A 19,621-nucleotide genomic window follows, 5' to 3' on the forward strand; every position below is an offset into this window, starting at 1 on the left:
TTCATTGTACTGAATTGACGGCGTGCGTCAAGGGGCACACGCTTTGTAGAGTTAATCCTACCTTTAGATGCGCGGTTCTCAATCACTTCAAGTCTCGTCTCATCAGGTACAACAACAGTCCTATAAACACATGGGTGATTAAGCCATGCATTGACGTACCTGACACTGGGGGAAAGGTGCAGCTATTACTATAGTCCTCTATAAAGGAGGAACATGATGACTTCAGCCCAAATGAAGGAATAAGTGCTGTACAAACAGTGCCTCTTTGAGACAGGTGTGAGTCGCACGCCAACACCCAAACAATACTGTTATTAAACGCCTTTCTACAGTCATTGCAACAACCGTGAGGACAGGCGTGATCAGCTTTAGTGTTGCGTGAGAGTGAAACTGCAGAAGCAGCACGTTTCAACGATCTCCGGTGTGCATTAAAGCATATCGCCAAAGCATTTGTGTTTTACAATTCGTCGAACTAAATAAATAATGTACTTATACACACCTAGAAAAACAGCGCTTTCGCCTTCTGTGAGTTTGTGTGTCTAATTGAGCAGAGGCTCGGACGTAATTGGCTACTGCTTCTTTTCATCCAACTTTATTTTTGAAAAGCAAATTGTTCTTTTAACAAAACAATATTCATTATAAACTAAAAAAAAAAAAATACACGATCTATCTGTTTTTTTTTTCTTCAATTGTCAATATGGCTGTCAAGTCATAATATAAAGTGAAATATGTTTTGCCAGTTCTTACTCTAGGCCTATATGCTAAATATTGTTTGTTGCTATGACATCCCAAGCATATGTATTACTAAATGCCAAGCGCTGTCATCCACCTTTAATTATGGATGACATTATTTATACCACATAAATCATCATTATTGTGTATAATGAAATTGTTGCGTTCAAATTATATTGACATGCAATCCAATTGCTACTGGAGCAGCGCTTTGTGCGGTTTAAGAAATAGTATTACCTAGTGTTATATAACGAGACTGGGGCATTATTATTATTATTATTATTATTATTATTATTATTATTATTATTATTATTATTATTATTATTATTATAAATACTCCTTTTCTGTGTCTTCCATGCTAAAGTACAGTAAAGTGTAGTAAAGCCATGATAATTAAACCATGGGCAAATTTGCCATGTGTACTCTATCTAAATGACAAAATGAACTAATAAATAACATTTCTTTATTTTTGATTAAGCATATCGTTCCAAAGCAATACATACATTTCCATCAGCTTTAGCACCCGGTAACGATCTAGTGGGATAGATTGTGATCGAGTCTCCATCGCGCAGACCACAAACACTCCCAAATTCCAATTGAATATGTTGTTTTTACGAGCCTATTGGGAGCCTTGTTACGAACCTGATTGTGACAAGATGAATAGTATTAGAAGCGTATTTAACACAGGCAGAGTGGGATTGGGGCTCGATAGAATTCAATAAAACATGGGGTTAGTTTAATCCATTGAAATGAGGGTGCGCACAGTGAAAACCACCCCGTTTCAAATCAGCGGGTAACAATGACTACGGTTCTGTAAGATTCCCACACAAGTAATGAATACATTATATTTCTTACATTGACATCGTACTTCATGCTAGAAGTCGCAATCCGGTATACATTGTAATTTGCGCATCCAAGTTTAAAATAACAATAATGAGAAGAGGAAGAAAACATGTGTTTTTTTTATCAGTAACATATTTGCAGCCCTATAAATACTTCCGTTGTTTTCATCATAATCGTGATAGGTGTCGAATACAACGTCTCCCCATTTAGAATTCACAAGTGGAAAGTGACGGCTTACTGTTTTTCATCATTGGTGTTGGAGAACGGGGGGAAAAAGAAAGTTCTCATTAGACACACTGTTTTTTTTCTGTAAAGCTGACGTCAATGACATTCACGTTTCCTTCACCAACTAAGAATATGTTATTTATAACCCCACTGAGCAAAAAGGAATGAGGCTATTGGATTGTTCTGTAGCCTGCCCTAACGCTGCAGTTAGTCAGCAGTGCCGCGCGAAAGGGACAGCGCGTTGGAACCCAGCTCAGCGGGATCAGAATTAGAATGCTAGAATATGGATCTCATTGGGAAATCGGTGGAAAAACACATCTTGAAAAGGGATTAACTAGCAAGAATCCCAACGAGGCGATAGAAAATAAAAACATTCTTGTTTTTTTTCTTTTCACATATTAGGTCTCGTACCCTATTCTAGCACTAAGTACCTGGGGATGATGGGTACTGAAGCCTGCACTCTGCAGAGCATTTCGTCTCAAGGGGTGAGTTAAAAGACATATTTTGTTTGAATGTCATGCTTGCACGTAGGATCGCGCTGGTCATTTCTGTTAATTGGGTTTAAGTATAAACAGATTACATAAAGTGCTGTCGTTCTGAGTTGGGGGTTGATTAACCCTGTACTGGTGTTGGTGCGCACATACATGATCATATAGTTTCTCAGCATAACACGTCGTTTTCTTTGCACTAAGAAAGTGTTTTTAAAAATTGTACCGGAGAAAACACACCGCGCATAAACATGTATGCGCAGGATATAAAACTTCGCTAAGTGAAAATGCAGATTACTAATGTGTACCTAAAAAATGATGATATATATATATATATATATATATATATATATATATATATATATATATATATATACTACCTTTTTAAAACACGATCTTATTCCAACAGAAGTCTCGACTACAAGTATTTTCAAAGGAAGACATTGAAAAAGACGTCCAGTCGAAACGCTTGTCATTGAATTCTAGTGCGTTGTAGTATTTCTTAATTCAGCAACACTGATTAGTTCAATGCTAGTTATGGATGATCCGACACCAGTCTGTTTGAATGGGACCTAATGAGGGGGGACGTTTGTTGACCTGACACACTTTAGGTGTCAACATGTTTTAATTGTTTACAGATAATTGTATGAAACTGTGTTTTACTATTGTTTGGTCATACAAGAAAAGGAATCGAATACTATTTAAGATCCATTTACAATATTCATATTCAGTCTGGTTAAACTAGATCACGCAGCTATACCAGCGGCTAAAGCATGGACCTCAAACGAATCGTCCACAATGATGTATTACAAACCCTAGTCCGCATAGACGCGCTTGGCTTTGATTCAGTACCCTGGAAAGCAACTTTTGGACGTTTAAACGCGATGCAGTCGCCAAATCTATAAAGCAAAAGTATTGCTAACACTAAGTACAATTGTTTTGTCAAAACCTCAATAATATCAAATGTGTCAGTCATAGTAATTTATTGATGTGGATAGATTTTAAACAAAATGCATAAGCCCTAAAAAAAAGCATCTTAAAAATATGTTTCCTCTTACAAAATAGTCCATTCAACAATTCTGTATTAGATGTTCTAGATCGCCATCTGGTGGGATCAAATAATATCATAAGACATATTTCAAGCTAGCGGTTTCTCCTGGCACTGTTGAACAAAAGAAAACTTTTTGAAAGCATCTTTTTTAAGTGAGCACAAAGGTAGAGCTTGTTTGTTAAAATGCAAAACCTTAAATACCTGTATGTGGGGATGGCACGTGTTCATGATTCCCTCCCCACTCTTTTTTGACAGGTTGCTCTGGTGGCTTCTCAGTGACAAGCCCTGCTGACACTCGAGCAGAAGATGGAGGAAGCAACGGAGCTGAGGACCGATGGGAACTCCCTTTTAAAAGCAGTGTGGCTGCGGAGGCTAAGGCTTACCAGGCTGCTATTAGAAGGTGGTGCGTACATTAACGAAAGCAACGAACGAGGAGAAACCCCTCTTATGATAGCCTGCATGACTAAACATGAGGATCAACAAAGTGTAAGCAAAGCCAAAATGGTTAAGTACCTGCTGGAGAACAAAGGGGATCCAAATATCCAGGACAAAGCGGGCAAAAGTGCACTAATGCACGCCTGTAGCGAGAGAGCCGGCCAGGAGGTGGTGTCTTTGTTACTGGAGAATGGAGCGGATCCCAGTCTGGAAGACCACTCTGGAGCTTCAGCTCTTGTGTACGCCATCAATGCCAATGACAAAGCAACTCTGAAACACCTGCTTGATGCTTGCAAGGCTAAAGGCAAAGAAGTTATTATCATAACCACTGACAAGTCACCATCAGGGACAAAAACCACCAAGCAATACCTTAATGTCCCACCATCGCCGGAAGTGGAGGACAGATATTCGCCAATGATGTGCATGTCTCCCTCCGACATCGAACTGAAAACATCCCCATCTCCAAACAATGACAAAGAACATGAAAGCATCTTCATCTTCCAGACCAAAAGACCTAGCATTAATACTGCCACCGCTATTGCCAAACCACACAACGAACCAGGCTCTCCCACTAGAAAGCCATGCAACCCCAAGCGGGCCAGGCTGCCCCAGTTGAAACGACTCCAGTCTGAGCCCTGGGGTTTGATTGCACCCTCTGTTTTAGCTGCTGCTGCTGCTGCTGCACATGCGGAAGATTCCAAGCGAACCACGTCGGAGGAGGAGGTCATTTCAGGCATCAATGGGCTGTCACTTCCCAAACGGCCACCTTTATCGCGACACGACAGCTTCGAATGCAAGGAAGGGGGGCCCACTTTCCCATCGGTAGGTGATCAGTTTTCTAAGATGACGTCCACGCTGTCAGCCCCTGCCTCCAGAAAGACATCTAATGAGAAATCTCATTCCCAGCACCAGCCCTTGGCTAGAAGGAGCACCATACCCGCTGATCAAGATAATGTAAGCATTTCTGTTTCGGGCCCAGCCAGCCTGCGTGATATGGTCTACAGAAGAAGACTGGGTAACGACCATTACGACTCCGACTCCCAGTTATATTCGGACTCTGGGTCGGTGTCCTTCGATTCGGGGAAAGCTCCTTTGGAGAGGAGAAAGCACAACACCTCACCTTTAACTCTGCTGACAAGTTCCCGGGAGTCGCTGGACAGCATCCCCAGCGCTTCTCCTGGGGCTGTGCGTCGCAGGGCGCCCGGGCTTTTGGAAAGAAGAGGCTCAGGAACTCTTCTGCTGGACCACATTTCCCATACCCGACCGGGCTGCCTACCCCCTTTAAATGTCAACCCCCACCCCCCCATTCCAGACATTGGCACATGTAGCAAGCCTTCATCCCCGCTTACTACCTGCATCCGGTCCATAGTACCAGTAGCACCCAGTTCACCTATGAGATCGGACCTCAAGTCCAAAAAGAAACTTGTGAGAAGACATTCTATGCAAGTGGAACAAATGAAGCAGCTTACAGATCTGAGCACTCAGTGAAAGTGCCCACACCTTTTCTATATCACACAGCCTCGTGCTGCCCTCTTTAACACCAAAGGGCCATATTTTGAAGCAGGTGCAAAGGCACACCCGAGATGGATAAAAACAATTGTAGCAGCATAAAAGTAGCAACAAACAACCCAGCAACAGGAAGGAGTCGTTCTGGAGTGTTTGGGCTGTTATGTTCTTCCTCTCTGAAAACGTCCTAGTTTATGCCTCTGCACGCACTTCAAAACAGGGCCCCAAGTGTGATGGGCCTGTCAGTGTGTCAGCAGAATTATTTGGGTCATTAGTACTCATGTTCTACCATCGATCATGACGTTTAAGATTTAGAAAATGTCTTGCATTACCTGGGAACAAAATGGTCTAGCCTCATGTAACAGGAGAGCGTCAATAATGAGACTCAGAGGCAAGAAAGCTGCCATTTAAAGAGCCGGATCGCAGGTTTATTAACAAAATAAAAACCCAGCAAACACAGGAACAAAGCAACTGGCACAAAGGCCAAAAGAAAAGGGTCACACACAACGAAAAAGGCTGGGCATTCGCCTTCACTGACCATTTCCTCCGTAGCACAGTGTAGACACAACTCACCAGCCCTCCTCTCAAACACCAGCCTGTGACAAGGCATTTCTCCTCCCTTATATCCCATGTGGCTGGAGCCTAATTAACCATCAAGCATTCAATTAGGGCTCCAGCCACATTCTCATGTATTCTGGCAGGGAGGATTTTAACCCCCTCCCTATATACACACACACTATTTACATGTAGGGCTTTCAGCCTGCTCCCACTTATGAATTCAAGTGTCTCCAATCCTGGTCCTCGAGGGCCGGTGCCCCTCCTGGCTTTTGTTCCAACTGTACCCTACATTACTTAATTGGACCAATTAAGTTCTTATTAGAAGCTTAATTAGTCCAATTAATTAATTTAGTGTACAGTAAGAACAAAAACCAGGAAGAAGATTGGAGAGCCCTGTTATAAATGGAAGACTTGCAGGAATGCAACAGCATACCCCTATCTGGATACCAGAAAGTCTCTAATCTCTCTGTGTATATAAAGTGCCATCTACAGTACATTACAAAGACCTCACAGGAACAATGTCATACCATATATATATATATATATATATATATATATATATATATATATATATATATATATATATATATTCATTCCACTGCTCATGTGAACAGATGTTAATATTTCACAAGCCTGTGAATGTCCATGACGACTCATAACATTACATTAAATCACGACACGGCTTCACCATTACTTATGAATGGAGTATTCAAACAGTTAACAGAATAGACATGTATATAAAAAAGGTACTTAAATGCCTTATTATGTATTGACTAAAATAGTGAAGTATGTTATGAGCGTTTGTAGAAGTCCAGTTGCTTCGGCTCCTTGTCATCAAGTGTATTAAAGCGCCTTATATACCATTTGTGCGAGCTAACGTCGGCCCCTAGAGGTGGAAATATGTACTTTACATTTAGTGGTCAACGTGGCTTTTTAGTGCTTTTTTGCTTAAAACATCACGTTGGTGGACCGAGTCCTACAGCAAGTGTGTTTGGATGTTGTCCTTATTATATTAGAGGTGTGGGACGAACCTATCAGAATCCAAGTGCTACAGTATTATTCTGAGCTTCCTTGTCAATTAGCTGTAAAAAAACGTATTCCTATGATTAAGCACATGTTGTTACATTTTGTGTAGAGTATGTTCATAGATCTCTCTGTGTTCTTAATAAATGTGTTGTGGTGTTTCTTGTTAAGTGTCCAGACTGCTGGGTTTGAAGTAGGAACGAGCACTAAATAATGATTAACGATTCCACTCCACGCTGTGAAAGACTGGAATAGGGTTAAGAGAGGAATAACCACTAACACCACAATTTAAAAACACACGGTTTAAGAATTAAACATAACTGTTTGAGAATATCCTGTATGTACCGGAAAACATTACTGTGTCAAGTTTTTATCTAGTAAAGCGTGTTTGAAATCTGTTACATGAAATGTATGTTTAATCTTTAACATTAGTTTACAGTGTAGAATATCATGGTATAATAGGAGTTATATGTAAAGATCACACAGGATGATATGCGAGAACCATACAACAAATGTTTATTTTATTGTTGTTCAACTGATATTAATGTTTAAAATCTGAAATTAGGAAAACAAAAGTTCTACAGTGAAAAGGCACTTTAAAAGTTACATGTATATTATTCAAAGTTCCAGGTCCTTCCAGTCAACTACACAGCAATAGCACAGATCCAACTGTGCAGTATACACACTGCTAAATGTGTAAGCCTTTAAGAAATACTAATGGAAACTAAATAAGGCTTCCAGACATTTGAATTTGTGTTTCTCTTAGTATTTCTTAACTCGGTGCCACTGAGTGATTGATAGTGGATGATTATGATCGCTATGCAATACAGAAGTCCCAGAATGACACCTGCATTGCCTTTGAAAAAGATGCAATATAGGAAGGCTGGCCGGTCTGATTATTCCATTTGTACACTTTAGTATCATTTCACGTCATTTGCTCGTCACCTTTTCAAAGTTTTTTTTTTATTCAATTTGTTTTCTGAAAGTTCGAAACTGCTGCTTTGCTAACAGCCCCCCCCCCCCATCCTAAATACTGAAAGTTGCAAAAGGATGTGATCATCACTGCTTCAGGCCCACCATCTGGGCACTCAGCTCCCACAGTCTTCTGGCTGCTTCATCATCTGTAGCTTGAGAGGCGACTTTCTTGGGAGCACAGTCACTGCAACAAGGACAGAGACACAGGGCTCAATCACAATACAGTCAGAGACATGCAACAAGGACAGAGACACAGGGCTCAATCACAATACAGCCAGAGATATGCAACAAGGACAGAGACACAGGGCTCAATCACAATACAGTCAGAGGCATGCAACAAGGACAGAGACACAGGGCTCAATCACAGTACAGTCAGAGACATGCAACAAGGAAAGAGACACAGGGCTCAATCACAATACAGTCAGAGGCATGCAACAAGGACAGAGACCCAGGGCTCAATCACAATACAGACAGAGATATGCAACAAGGACAGAGACACAGGGCTCAATCACAATACAGTCAGAGATATGCAACAAGGACAGAGACCCAGGGCTCAATCACAATACAGACAGAGATATGCAACAAGGACAGAGACACAGGGCTCAATCACAATACAGTCAGAGATATGCAACAAGGGCAGAGACACAGGGCTCAATCACAGTAAAGTCAGAGATAAGCATGTAAAGCTGAGGAAACACAAAGCCATTTGTGGCTTGGAACTTGGGTTCCAGGAGACTAGGTTTCAGGCCACTGCATGGCAAACCAGGGGAGACTTGGGGTTTGATACAGCAAAGTTGCCTCAAACTAGGTCTCCTGGCACCAGGTTTCAAGCCACTGTTCCTGAGAAAGTGTCTTCGTGTTCCCTCAGCTTAACGCTTGCCAAGGACACAAACACATCACACTCAAGGTGTACCTGGCCATTTTCGCCTCATTTCAAGCAGTATTTGTTTAGATATTGCAGAACGAACTTCGCACCTGACACACGCTTACCTGAAGTACAAACCGCTGGTGTGCTCCAGCTCTTCAGCCACGGCGCAGTGGATTGTGGTCTGAGCTCCCTGCCATGGAGTCTTGAACAGAAGCAGGATAAATGGGGTGAATATAATCTTCATCCATACAGCTATGGTAGGCATTATGTGTCTCCCGAGTGCGGTGCGCACCGCTCCTGGGTGCAGGCTATTAGCAGTCACGCCTGTACCTGAAAAGATGGAACAGGCGATCATGATTTTCCATGTGCACACTTTCTAAGGCATCAGGAAACACAGGAGTTAAAAGCTTTGTGAATAAGAGAACAGTTTCACACAGTGTAAATGACGTTACAAACAACAAGCACTGGATGCCTCAAACCTGCCCCTGGAATGGAAGGGGAACGGCATCAGTTCAGTCTTCAAGCTCATCCAGTGTTTGGCTTCTGTTTTTGGTGATACCTGTAAAGGTGCTGAATTGCCTGGCGTTGCTGTGATCTGGCTTAGGGTTTATTCTCCCACACTTTCACAGGTCCTGTGCCTTTCCCAGAGAGGCTCAGTTACAGCTGTGGCTCCACTCACCTTGCAATCTGCGAGCGAGTTCCCTGGTGAAGAGGATGTTAGCCAGCTTGCTCTGCCTGTAGCTCTTGTAAGGGTTGTAGTCTTTATCCAGGTTAATATCATCAAAGTGAATCTGGCCTTCAGAATGAATACAACAATTGAGATTGATCAGGCAACTCTTAATATCTGAATAACCATGAAAATACTCTGCATACAGTGTAGGGTCACCAACAGTGAGTTATCCCTTTGTTGTCAATCACTTGTGGTCTTCAAGCCTTCTACAGGGCTCCCTCTTTATAAGGCATCCCTTTATCCCGTGGGACAGGTTACAGTCCTGGCTCCCAGTTGCCCAATGAGGCTATTACACTTGCACTTGTATTCTAGGCATAGCACGAATTGCACAGGCTCTTACCCGTAGCTCCAGGCCACAGCGTTAGAAAAGGGGGAGCACTGCAAAAGTATAGCAGGAGTTGCAAAGAAATAAGAAAACTCTACCAGGTGGGGGAATGGATTTACAGTGTCATGCCAGGTTAAAAGAGTCCATGTGAAAATACAATCTGGAAAACTAAACAAGCCACAGAAAAACGTCATGCTCATGAGGGATAAGAAAATCAAGTCCCTTTAGCTCCGTACTGACCTTTCTCATGAGCTAAGCTGGACACGTTGACCACACGGCTGGGAGAAGACTTCTTCAGCAGATCGAGGAGGGAGTTGGTCAACAGGAAGTGACCTAGGTGATTGACACCAAACTGCATCTCAAAGCCATCCTCCGTCTTCCACTTTGGACACATCATAATCCCTGGAATAACACATTAACATGTGGGGCACAAACACAAGGCCTCACAAGAACGAGTCCCAGCAGCATGTGTGTGTTGTGAGATTCTCTACTTATTTGTTGGAACAGTTAGTAAGCCCAGCATCTAATGAATCAGATAGAAAAGAGAATCATGCAATACATATACATTTAGGAGTAAGTTAAGAGTAAAAATGTGCAACTTTGACAACTTCTTGACATTAAAAATACATTAATAAGCTTTATCATAACAGCACATTGGAAAACAGGTTCCACTGAATTTGGAATAGTACATCAGAAAATACTATCTGTCAACCAAGCTTACAGTATATTACCACTACTAATAATATTAGGACAGCCAGCTCTAGTCATGGGAACAAATGGTGCCCATTTCAGAGCCATTGATTAGAGTGCTTTCCGGCTAAAAAGTGCAACCCTCTCTTAAGATTTATCTTTGAAGCACATGCTTGACAAGCAGGCACCCGTCTTCTTTAATTCATTAAGGTCTCTGGAAAGAGAATGAATTGCAAAGCAGAAGAGGACAGTCCTGTTATTCACCCGCATTGTTGATGAGAAGGTCCAGCCGTTCCTCCTCGTGCTGGATTTCCTCAGCGAGATGCCGTACGGACTCCAGGGAGGCCAGGTCCAGCTTCTTGATGACCACGTTACCGTTGCCAGTCTTCTGTCTGATCTCCTCTGCTACCTCGCTGGCCTTGTCCATATCTCTGCACGCCATGATGACCCGCGCCCCTGCAATGGCACGCAACCCTTACTGCATCCCTGAACTCTTTCAGTAAGTAACTCCACAATTACATTTCAATGCTATCACAGCTATCCTTACAGCAGCTTTTACAAAGTAGCAAACAACAAAACAAAGAGCAAGTGTCAAAAAGAGAACGTGATGTTTGCTGGCGTTTTTATAGCGTTGTCATTAAAGAATTGCCCACAGATATAGTAGTTTCTATAATGGTTGCAACACCATTATTCAATTTTAATCCTACAGGGCTGTATTGGTGCAAAACAATACGACCGCACTGTAAGTAATGCAATAGTTTCAGTGTGGGTCATTCCACCCCAACTCAACCAGAAAAGGGACATTTCGTTGCCCGTCCGTCTCAGATTTCCTAGAAAAATTCATCTGGGGGTTTTCTGACATGCTGAGTTCGGAAATGGTAGCCATTTTTTTTTTTTAAAGTCCCCTTCAACCTGTGACCTTGCAAGTTATTACAGCCTAAACTTGGTACAAATAGCAAAAATTCTAATTTCAAGGGGGTCTAATGACCAGTGGTGGGACTTGAAACCAAAAGTTTTTCACAGAATTTGGAAGACTGGTTCCTAAGGGTCTTACAGCAATACTTTTTAGGACCCACATCCCCTACAGGGTAAAGGGTTAGGCTGAAATTCAAATAAACCTCGCCAGTTACCCCTTGTCTTGCAATTTGTCAGAAGTGAGTAGGGTGCTCCTAGTATTTTTTTTCTGAAAAGCCCTGTTCAATACGAGTAGAATGAGATGCTACACATGATGGTAGCATCTAAATTGCACCCAGAGTGATTTTTCTGGTTAAGGTCCCTTTCTCACTTTTGGTTGACCTCTGCAAGGTCACAGGTCGAAGGGTACATTTTTGAAAAAATAACGGCTATTATTTCTGAACTCTGCGTGGGCAAGGGCACTGGTTGAGTTGGCATGGAATAACCCATGTCCATAATGAAGGAAAACTGTACAGAGTATATAGCAGTGTGGTCCAGTGGTTAAAGTCCAGGACTTGTAACCAGAAGGTCACTGGTTCAAATCCCGCCTCTGCCACTGACTGACTTGCTTTGTGATGGTGATCCACTATGAAAGGCGCTATATAAATATAAAGATTTTATTTACATGGGCCAGTTCCTTTCCCTTCACCTCCTAACAGGGCTGCATTGTCACTTCTCTAAAGCTCACCCCTTCGTGCCAGGTCCTGCGCAGTCTCCTTGCCAATCCCTATGTTGGCACCGGTGATTAAAACCGTCTTCCCGTCCAGCCTCGCCTTGCTCCTGCAAACTCCCCCAGCAAACCACTTCCGCAGTGCAAGCAGACTCATTCCTGACAGGAAGAAAGCAAGCCTTCAAAATTCAATGACACGAATCTCACAAATCCAACATCTTAGGGGCAGGCTGTGGTAGGTGACGTCCTACCCATGATCCTATTTCAAAGCTGCCCATACAGAAGACATTACATTGCAAAGTATTATTTCACAAAGTGAGTAGCACAAAGTGTTTGTTTACATTCACTCACCGGCAACCGCCGCAGCAGCGATTCCTGTCGCATGGTCTTGAAAAAACACAACCATTTCATCTGTCGACATGGCGTAGTGTTTTGTTTATGTCACTGAATCAAACTGCAAGTTGCGGTATTTTTATTTATATATATATTTTTTTTTTTTTGTTGACTGTCTTTGAATGCAGGCACTTTAATCTTTATCATGTATATTTGAAAGTTGGCGGTCTGAATTATTAATATACTGACGGCTTCCCGGTGAAATGGAGCCGTGTTCTTGAATCTAGGTCCTTATATTCTGGGTGTTACTTGTCATTACAATCTGCTCTTCTTTCCACTTCCTGCTACTCATGTTTTGCAACTCAAGGTTACCAGAAAAACTGGAAAGGGTACAGCTGCGGACGAGGCTGCTGAAAACGAAACTACAGCAACTCTACCAGTTTAGCACTGTCACTGATATCCCACAGATGCCCTAGACTGCACAGTTTATACATATATGCAAATGTATATACCGGTAGATACAGCTGTGACGCTGCCATATATAATCCTTATTTAATACATCGTTTTGCAAAGACACTATTAAAACATCGGCACACCATGCATTTTATTTGCTTTATTAATTTATTTTGTAACTTTTCCAATGATTGCATAATGAATGTTGATTATCTGTATATGTATATAATTATAGAAACGTTTTAATCCAGCAGGCCTCTTTCTCATTCACTGTACGCATGATAAGATGTTTTTAGCTGATCAGGCCGATTCGGTTTATGTTTTGGGTCTAATAAGCCATCGCTAACATAGGACTCTCTTCTCGGGTATTCCTCACGGGACTCGTGTGCACCCTTACTGGTACTGCAGTATTTGAATTGGGATAAGCGCATCACAGCCTCCTTTCCCTCAAAACCAACGAGTCATGTTTAGTATTTGTTTTCCCAGCTGTTTTTCAGCTCTGCCAGTAACATGCACATGTAGAAGAGAGCTGAACTCCAGTCTGCTTTGTAAACGCCATGACTACTAAAATATTATTATTATTATTATTATTATTATTATTATTATTATTATTATTATTATTATTATTATTCAGGAACTTACGAAAATAAATCATCGATTCTGCAGTGTTGAATAAAATTAAGCATCTGTTTTCTGTTTATTCAAACTAGATGGAGGGGAAACGGGAATCGAATTGTATCGATTGTGATTCAGAGCGTATCATTGTGCGGTTAGAATTCGGATGTCTTTGATCTCCTAGTACATCCTGTAACGTTCTTTCTATCTGTTTGTGAACGGCCTGGGATCTGTCGTGGGTTTGTTCACTGGGTAAGTGCCTGTAGTACAGTAACACACCGATAAACAGAAGCTCTGTATTGTATTGTAGTACACTGAGCTGCACCCGACTCCATTGAGGATTGTTCCTCGTCGCTTCGTATTCTTGCAGCCCCGGAAGCGCTCCTGTCTGGTGCCACGTCAGGCTTTTACCGGTACATAAACATCATCACTGTCACATACAGACTGCATCCCATAAAACCAAACTCCAGCTCCTCTATCTCCAGTGAATAGAGTTGAAAAGGCCAGCCTGAAGCTCTTTGTTTATCACCGCGTTTCGATAATCCGCTGTCTCCTGTGATAAGCCGCTACATCATGACATTCACGATTCCTTTGTTCCGTTGCTTCTGCTTATTCTTTCACGCTGTTGTAGTTTTTAATTTGGTTTCCGCGACTGAGCTGACGTTTGAGTTGGCTGATGACGACACACAATGCTTCTTTGAAGAAATTGATAAAGGAGAAAAGTTTTCACTAGATTATCAAGTAAGTATGTTTCTGTACCTTTGTTACATAGAATTCTGTGCCCCATAGATTTCTGTATCCCCGCATGATTCCATGCCGGTGCAGATGCAGTTTTTCAAAGCAGGACGCGGGTGCGTGATATTCCTGTGCCTGAGCCCCGCTGTGTTCTCAAGCACTGCCATTGAGTTCTGATGGAGTTTGCAACAAATATTGAAAACAAGACCAAACTGATTCTGCAGCAAAATAAAACAGCACATTTAATAACACTGATTTTCTACAGTACGCTCAGCCTCCTGCGTTGCTCAATACACGAAACCCTTGATTAAAAGTAACCTTTCTTTTAAAACACATTTTAATTTTAGCGTTCACGTATAGCGATCTTGATCTACGCAGGCGTCAAATCTAAGGGGTACAGAATGCTATGGGGGTACGGAAATCTGCGTAACATGCTGCACTGTGGGGTGCTTTACAAAAACTCATTTTAGGTGTGGCCTTAAAAAAAAATAGTAAGAATGCACACCGTGCGCATTTTGGTTTAAATATTTGATCAGAAGTATTATATCGTATTATAAAAAAAAAAAAAATGCTAAAGGTAACTAATGGACTACTTGTACCTGTAAACTAGTTAGGAGACGAGGATGGCACAGCCTCATTAAAAAACAAAAACAAACAAAAAAACAAACCATGTGTTTCCAAGGCGTTTAAAATGCATTTCAGAAGTATTCATATGAAAATGCATATATTACTATTATAGGGTTTTATTTGTAATATTTTTTCAGTTGGTTTTTGTGCTGTACAGTACCTGAAAGATGTAATGTAGTACACTCATATTGCCACCAGGAGGCATGATTAGCTGTTTCAATTAAAAACGGTGTGGTCCTTACAGTTTCTATAGTCTGCTATTGTTAGAGTAGCCTAGAACAATGTCATGTGTGTAACACTTATGAAAGTCAATACAAGCTACAAATGCATTTTCTTAATGTTATTTAAAATCTAGTACATTGATTTTTTTTTAAAGAGGCTTCCTCAAGCATCTAGTTTTAAAATGACAAATAACCAGTTGATGCATTATAATTATAAACTATCCCCAGAAGGTATGTGTGTGATACAATGGGCTGCATTGCTAAGTGTGCAAGTAAAAACAAATGCAGTTATCCGGTATGTTTGAAATAATCAGCCACAGGAACATGACATATTAACTAACATATTTTCAAACGTTTCAAAGACCATGGGACCTGATTAACTCGATTTTTTTTTTTAATGAAATTCATTTTGATATGTATTTGAAGTGTGATATTGATTTGAAATGTGCCGCCTGTTATGAGTTCAAGCTGAAAGCCTGCTTGACGTGCTCATGCTCTGTCTGTCCCCGGCAGGTAATTACAGGGGGTAACTATGACGTGGACTGTTCCGTCGTGGATCCAGGAGAGAACGTCTTGTATGAAGAGAGTAAGAAACAGTACGACCACTTCAGCCACACGGCTGAGGAGACCGGCGTGTACAAGGTCTGCTTCAGCAATGAGTTCTCCACCTTCTCACACAAGACCGTGTACTTCGACCTGCAGACTGGGGAGGAGCCTGCTCTTATCCCAGAAATGCATAACAGGGTCTCCGCCCTCACCCAGGTTAGTCCCAGAGACCGTTCTTCCTCTGCAGCCCAGTTTAATGAAGGTGCTTTATCAAGGGTAGGAGTGGATACAATCCGAGGTCGAGTCACTCGACCTGCCCTGTGCTTGTGTTTGGGCTGTTCCTTCTGGTTTTTTCTGTGTGTTTTGGTGCTTCTTAAGAGCAGCTGCAAGACTAGCAGCACCATACTGTAATTCAAATGTAATCCATGAGCTAAACCTCCACACAACCCTGACGGCAGCGCCTTCCTTGTTTTCAGATGGAATCCTCCAGTGTCTTAATCCACGAGATCCTGAAGACCATCTCCGAGTCCCAGACTCACTACCGCCTGAGGGAAGCCATTGACCGCATCAGGGCGGACGAGATCCATGAGCACGTCATGTACTGGTCAATCGGGGAGACGGTCATCCTGTTTGTGGTCAGCATCAGCCAGGTGGTGATGCTCAAAAGCTTCTTTACTGACAAGAAGCCCCTCCCAGGACTCAGCTCATAGACATGGTTGCGAATGGGAGTTCTCTTCCATTTTGCAGGTGTGTATCTAGGTACACAGTCTTTTTCAAATTTGTATTCTTCTTCTTCTTCTTCTTCTTGTCTTTGGTGCATAGCATCTCCTCCAGGATGTTATATTCATGCCATGCTGTTTATTGCATTTCTTTTTTAATTATTGTTAAAGATTTTCAAGGCACACGCTATGATTGAGAAAGTGCCTCCTGTTTCATGCCTCAATGTCCTTGTACTTCCCCTGGAAATGTACACAAAAGCAGGCTAAGCTTTGGAACTGTGCTCTTAACTGAAACCTTTGGCATTCAGCCTTAGAAAAAGGTATATAAATGTTGATCTGTATTGCACAGAGAAATCCAGGGGTGAATTACAATCTTTTATTTATTTATTTTAATTAAAAAAGGCTGTAAGCATAAGCAGTACACACACACACACAAACACACTCACTGAGACACACACTGACACACACACACACACTCTGACACACACATACACACTGACACACACACTGACACACATATACACACTGACACACACACACGCACACTGACACACACACTGACACTGACACACGCACACTGACACACACACTGACACACACACGCACACTGACACACACACACACACACACACACACACAGTGTAAATGTTGTCTGCAGTGTGTTAAGTTTCTGCTGTAACTGTGGTGTGCTTTCCGAGTGTAAAGGTGCAGAATTGTGCTGCTGGTTGATGTTGTGTATTTCATCCTGCTGCACGGTGTTTTCTGGTACTGCAGCCCCGGTCTCTCGCTCATACCAAGCACGGTGGCTCTCTGGTGGGTTTGAGGTTCTTTTGATGGGTTTCATCAGGATTTTTAAATATCATTTTTGGGTTAAAGAATTAATTGTACACGAGTATTCTTAAATTGAGTTGAGAGCTTGATTTCATCAGTCTATGTCCAGCTGGATTTCAGAGCATTTTACAGCACTAGGGAATCGGCAGTTTATCTGTGATTATCCAGGCATGACCCTAAACAAGTATTTAAAAATCAAGCCCTTAGAATGGTGTTTTTTTTTTAAACCGCATTCAAACTATAAACTATTCTTAATTTTTTACATGCATATATTTAAACCACTTGACGTGGACTCAGTGTACAATAATTCACATCAAAAGCAGTGGGTTTGGGTTTGGAGAAATACAGTAAATTTTAAATATAACTTACAAAAGTGCATCTTGTTCCTCTCATTATCCACTCGCCCTCTATCCCTGTATCCTGTTTATCTTAAATGCATTTCAGCAAATTCCACATTCCTCTAGAAGCATCTGCCTGTGTCTTGAAGCTGTTGTTTTCCACTGCCTCTGTGGATGCTCAGTGTGTGACTGTGTGCCAGGGAGCTACGTTCTGGGTTCTGGTGGGTTCATGTTTCTGCCCTGTTAGGCAGGTTTAGCTCAGTGCTTTCCTTGCCAGGAATCCAGTATCTGTTCATCGTTTGCTTTGTGACAAGAGACTGAACCATGTGCTGATTGTTTGTTCCCTGCTAGACAGACCTGTGTAAGCAAAGCAAAGCGAGGAGGTACGATTAGAGAGGAGGGGAGGAGGGGAACTTCATAATAAAAAACAGCATTGCAAAAATGGATTCTCAGTGGCCTACTGTATTTATTTCTGTTGTACAAAAAAAAAAAAAAACACTGAAAAACTGTTGCTAGTAAGAATGATTACACAGCAGGTCGTTCTCACAGTAAAATGGACTGTTTCCACTTCCACCACAAATACAGGAAGCTGCATTTTACATTTGCTACGGAGTGCAATATAATTTCCTACCAGCAGAGGGCTCATTATCTCCAGGAAACGACGGGACATCCCTGTTGTGCAATATTCATCTCTATACAGAGCAAACGTGCTGGATCACGTTGTGTTAAAGATATCAGATCGTCTTGTTGCTGATGCATGGAAGCCGGGTGCTGGCTGGTTCAGACTGTTCTTTCTCTGACATTGAAATCCTTGAGCCCTGCCCACCCTCCTATTAATACTGAAGCACTCACTCACTCACTCACTCACTCCACAGCGTTAGAGCTGCACATTTCAGAGGTTCATCTTACTGCTCCCAGGGGAGTCCTAGACTAGCTCAGCTCACTTCAAAGGAGGGGTCAATGGAAACGCTGAAGCGTCTAGTATCTAAACTAGGCAGCTGGGTCAAGGTACACAACAGTGTTTGTGTGATTAGTGCTTTTTGTTCATGCAAGTGATGTAAACACTGGTAGCATTTGGCTTTGCACTATTTAGTTAAAGAGTCACATTTTTAAAATGCTGAGCAGGGAATGGGTGGGTGGACACGCACACACACACACACACACACCAGTCCAGCACAATTCAAGGTGGCACAGCAATTTCTAATCACCCAGGCAACTGGAAAAGAGCTTGACAGCTCTTACTGTCTTTATATTTTTCACACTACATTGGCAACAAAAGTAGTTCTAAATATATAGAATTTTAATGATTATTTAATTTTGTTTTAGAGCTGAAATGCATTCTGGATCCACAAATCAGGAACAAGTTTGTTAGTCATTTCACAGAACAGCCAAGCAGCAGCTCCTAGCAGGGGGTCAAGCGCAGCGGGACACAGTCCCTGAGGGAGTGTGAAGTGGGGGAGAGGTCACCTTCCTCACGTCATTAAAACCAGCAATGTGGTTCAGGGGATGAAGCGAGGCAGAAGATCAATATTTAACAACAGCAAGTTCAGTTCTGAGTGGTATGCGTTGCTCTGCATGAGACACAAGTTTAACAGGTGGTAGTACATACATACATTTTCTCCCTTATAAAAGTTCGCCACAGTATTTATGCATGGTATTTCTTTTACTTTTCCCATGATTATACTGTACATTCCCTGTATACTTTCCCCTGGTTTGCTATGTTTTTAATATGCTTTACCATACCTCTATGCTTTACAATGCTTGCCTATTCTGTACCCTGCTTTCACTGTGCTTTACAATGCTTGCCTATGCTTTACCCTGCTTTCACTGTGCTTTACAATGCTTGCCTATTCTGTACCATGTGTTATTTTTAACACCTGCCAACCGAGCTCCTGGCAAAATCTGTCATCTTGTTTTTATATTAAAAAAAGAAGAATGCAAGCTATGCGATTTGCAAAAGATCTGAACCCGCCAGGCCTTTGCTAGTGTGTGCTACACACTGTTGGTGTTTCTAGTGCTGTATGTGCACGAGACTGCTGTTGCACTGTTGTCATTTTAACCTTGCTGAATTCATGAATCTGCCCCTTTAACATTGAGGCTGCAGGTGGCTGACGTGAGCCTGGCACAGGGAGT

At 41.9% G+C, this 19,621-nt stretch overlaps 3 protein-coding genes across 4 annotated transcripts; 2 read left to right on the plus strand and 1 right to left on the minus strand.

The window, feature by feature from the left end:
• Positions 1–1,991: 1,991 nt before the first annotated feature.
• On the plus strand, positions 1,992–6,350 carry LOC117428520 (ankyrin repeat domain-containing protein 34C-like). Its single transcript, XM_058995521.1, has 2 exons — positions 1,992–2,282; positions 3,592–6,350. Exon 2 carries the CDS (start codon positions 3,643–3,645, stop codon positions 5,257–5,259), a length of 1,617 nt encoding a protein of 538 aa, XP_058851504.1. The 5' UTR covers positions 1,992–2,282; positions 3,592–3,642; the 3' UTR covers positions 5,260–6,350.
• Positions 6,351–7,357: 1,007 nt separating this feature from the next.
• Positions 7,358–14,380, minus strand: LOC117429626 (retinol dehydrogenase 13-like). 2 transcript variants are annotated; one of them, XM_034049368.3, is made up of 7 exons: positions 14,231–14,380; positions 12,089–12,229; positions 10,711–10,902; positions 9,997–10,158; positions 9,381–9,497; positions 8,824–9,031; positions 7,358–8,017 (listed from the first exon to the last, which is right to left on the minus strand). In XM_034049368.3, the coding sequence occupies exons 1-7, from the start codon at positions 14,256–14,258 to the stop codon at positions 7,918–7,920; spliced, it is 948 nt and encodes a 315-aa protein (XP_033905259.2). In that variant the 5' UTR covers positions 14,259–14,380; the 3' UTR covers positions 7,358–7,917. The 2 variants fall into 2 exon arrangements, with proteins under 2 accessions (XP_033905259.2, XP_033905258.2); XM_034049367.3 differs by lacking the exon at positions 14,231–14,380 and adding an exon at positions 12,422–13,405.
• Positions 13,584–17,934, plus strand: LOC131699165 (transmembrane emp24 domain-containing protein 3-like). The gene is made up of 3 exons (XM_058995528.1): positions 13,584–14,212; positions 15,568–15,816; positions 16,077–17,934. The coding sequence occupies exons 1-3, from the start codon at positions 14,045–14,047 to the stop codon at positions 16,308–16,310; spliced, it is 651 nt and encodes a 216-aa protein (XP_058851511.1). The 5' UTR covers positions 13,584–14,044; the 3' UTR covers positions 16,311–17,934.
• The last annotated feature ends 1,687 nt before the right edge of the window (positions 17,935–19,621 follow it).

The sequence above is a fragment of the Acipenser ruthenus genome, chromosome 21 (assembly GCF_902713425.1).
Source record: "Acipenser ruthenus chromosome 21, fAciRut3.2 maternal haplotype, whole genome shotgun sequence".
In the NCBI taxonomy this organism is placed as follows: domain Eukaryota; kingdom Metazoa; phylum Chordata; class Actinopteri; order Acipenseriformes; family Acipenseridae; genus Acipenser; species Acipenser ruthenus.

Excerpts from the sequence above, each read along its gene's own strand:
- LOC117428520 (XM_058995521.1), top strand. The coding sequence starts at position 3,643 with ATGGAGGAAGCAACGGAGCTGAGGACCGATGGGAACTCCCTTTTAAAA.
- LOC117429626 (XM_034049367.3), bottom strand. The coding sequence starts at position 12,491 with ATGTCGACAGATGAAATGGTTGTGTTTTTTCAAGACCATGCGACAGGA. Across the intron at positions 12,230-12,421 it reads CGCTGCTGCGGCGGTTGCCG|GAATGAGTCTGCTTGCACTG; the intron begins GTGAGTGAATGT and ends TCTTCCTGTCAG. Across the intron at positions 8,018-8,823 it reads ACCAGCGGTTTGTACTTCAG|TGACTGTGCTCCCAAGAAAG; the intron begins GTAAGCGTGTGT and ends TCCTTGTTGCAG.
- LOC131699165 (XM_058995528.1), top strand. The coding sequence starts at position 14,045 with ATGACATTCACGATTCCTTTGTTCCGTTGCTTCTGCTTATTCTTTCAC. Across the intron at positions 14,213-15,567 it reads AGTTTTCACTAGATTATCAA|GTAATTACAGGGGGTAACTA; the intron begins GTAAGTATGTTT and ends TGTCCCCGGCAG. Across the intron at positions 15,817-16,076 it reads GGGTCTCCGCCCTCACCCAG|ATGGAATCCTCCAGTGTCTT; the intron begins GTTAGTCCCAGA and ends CCTTGTTTTCAG.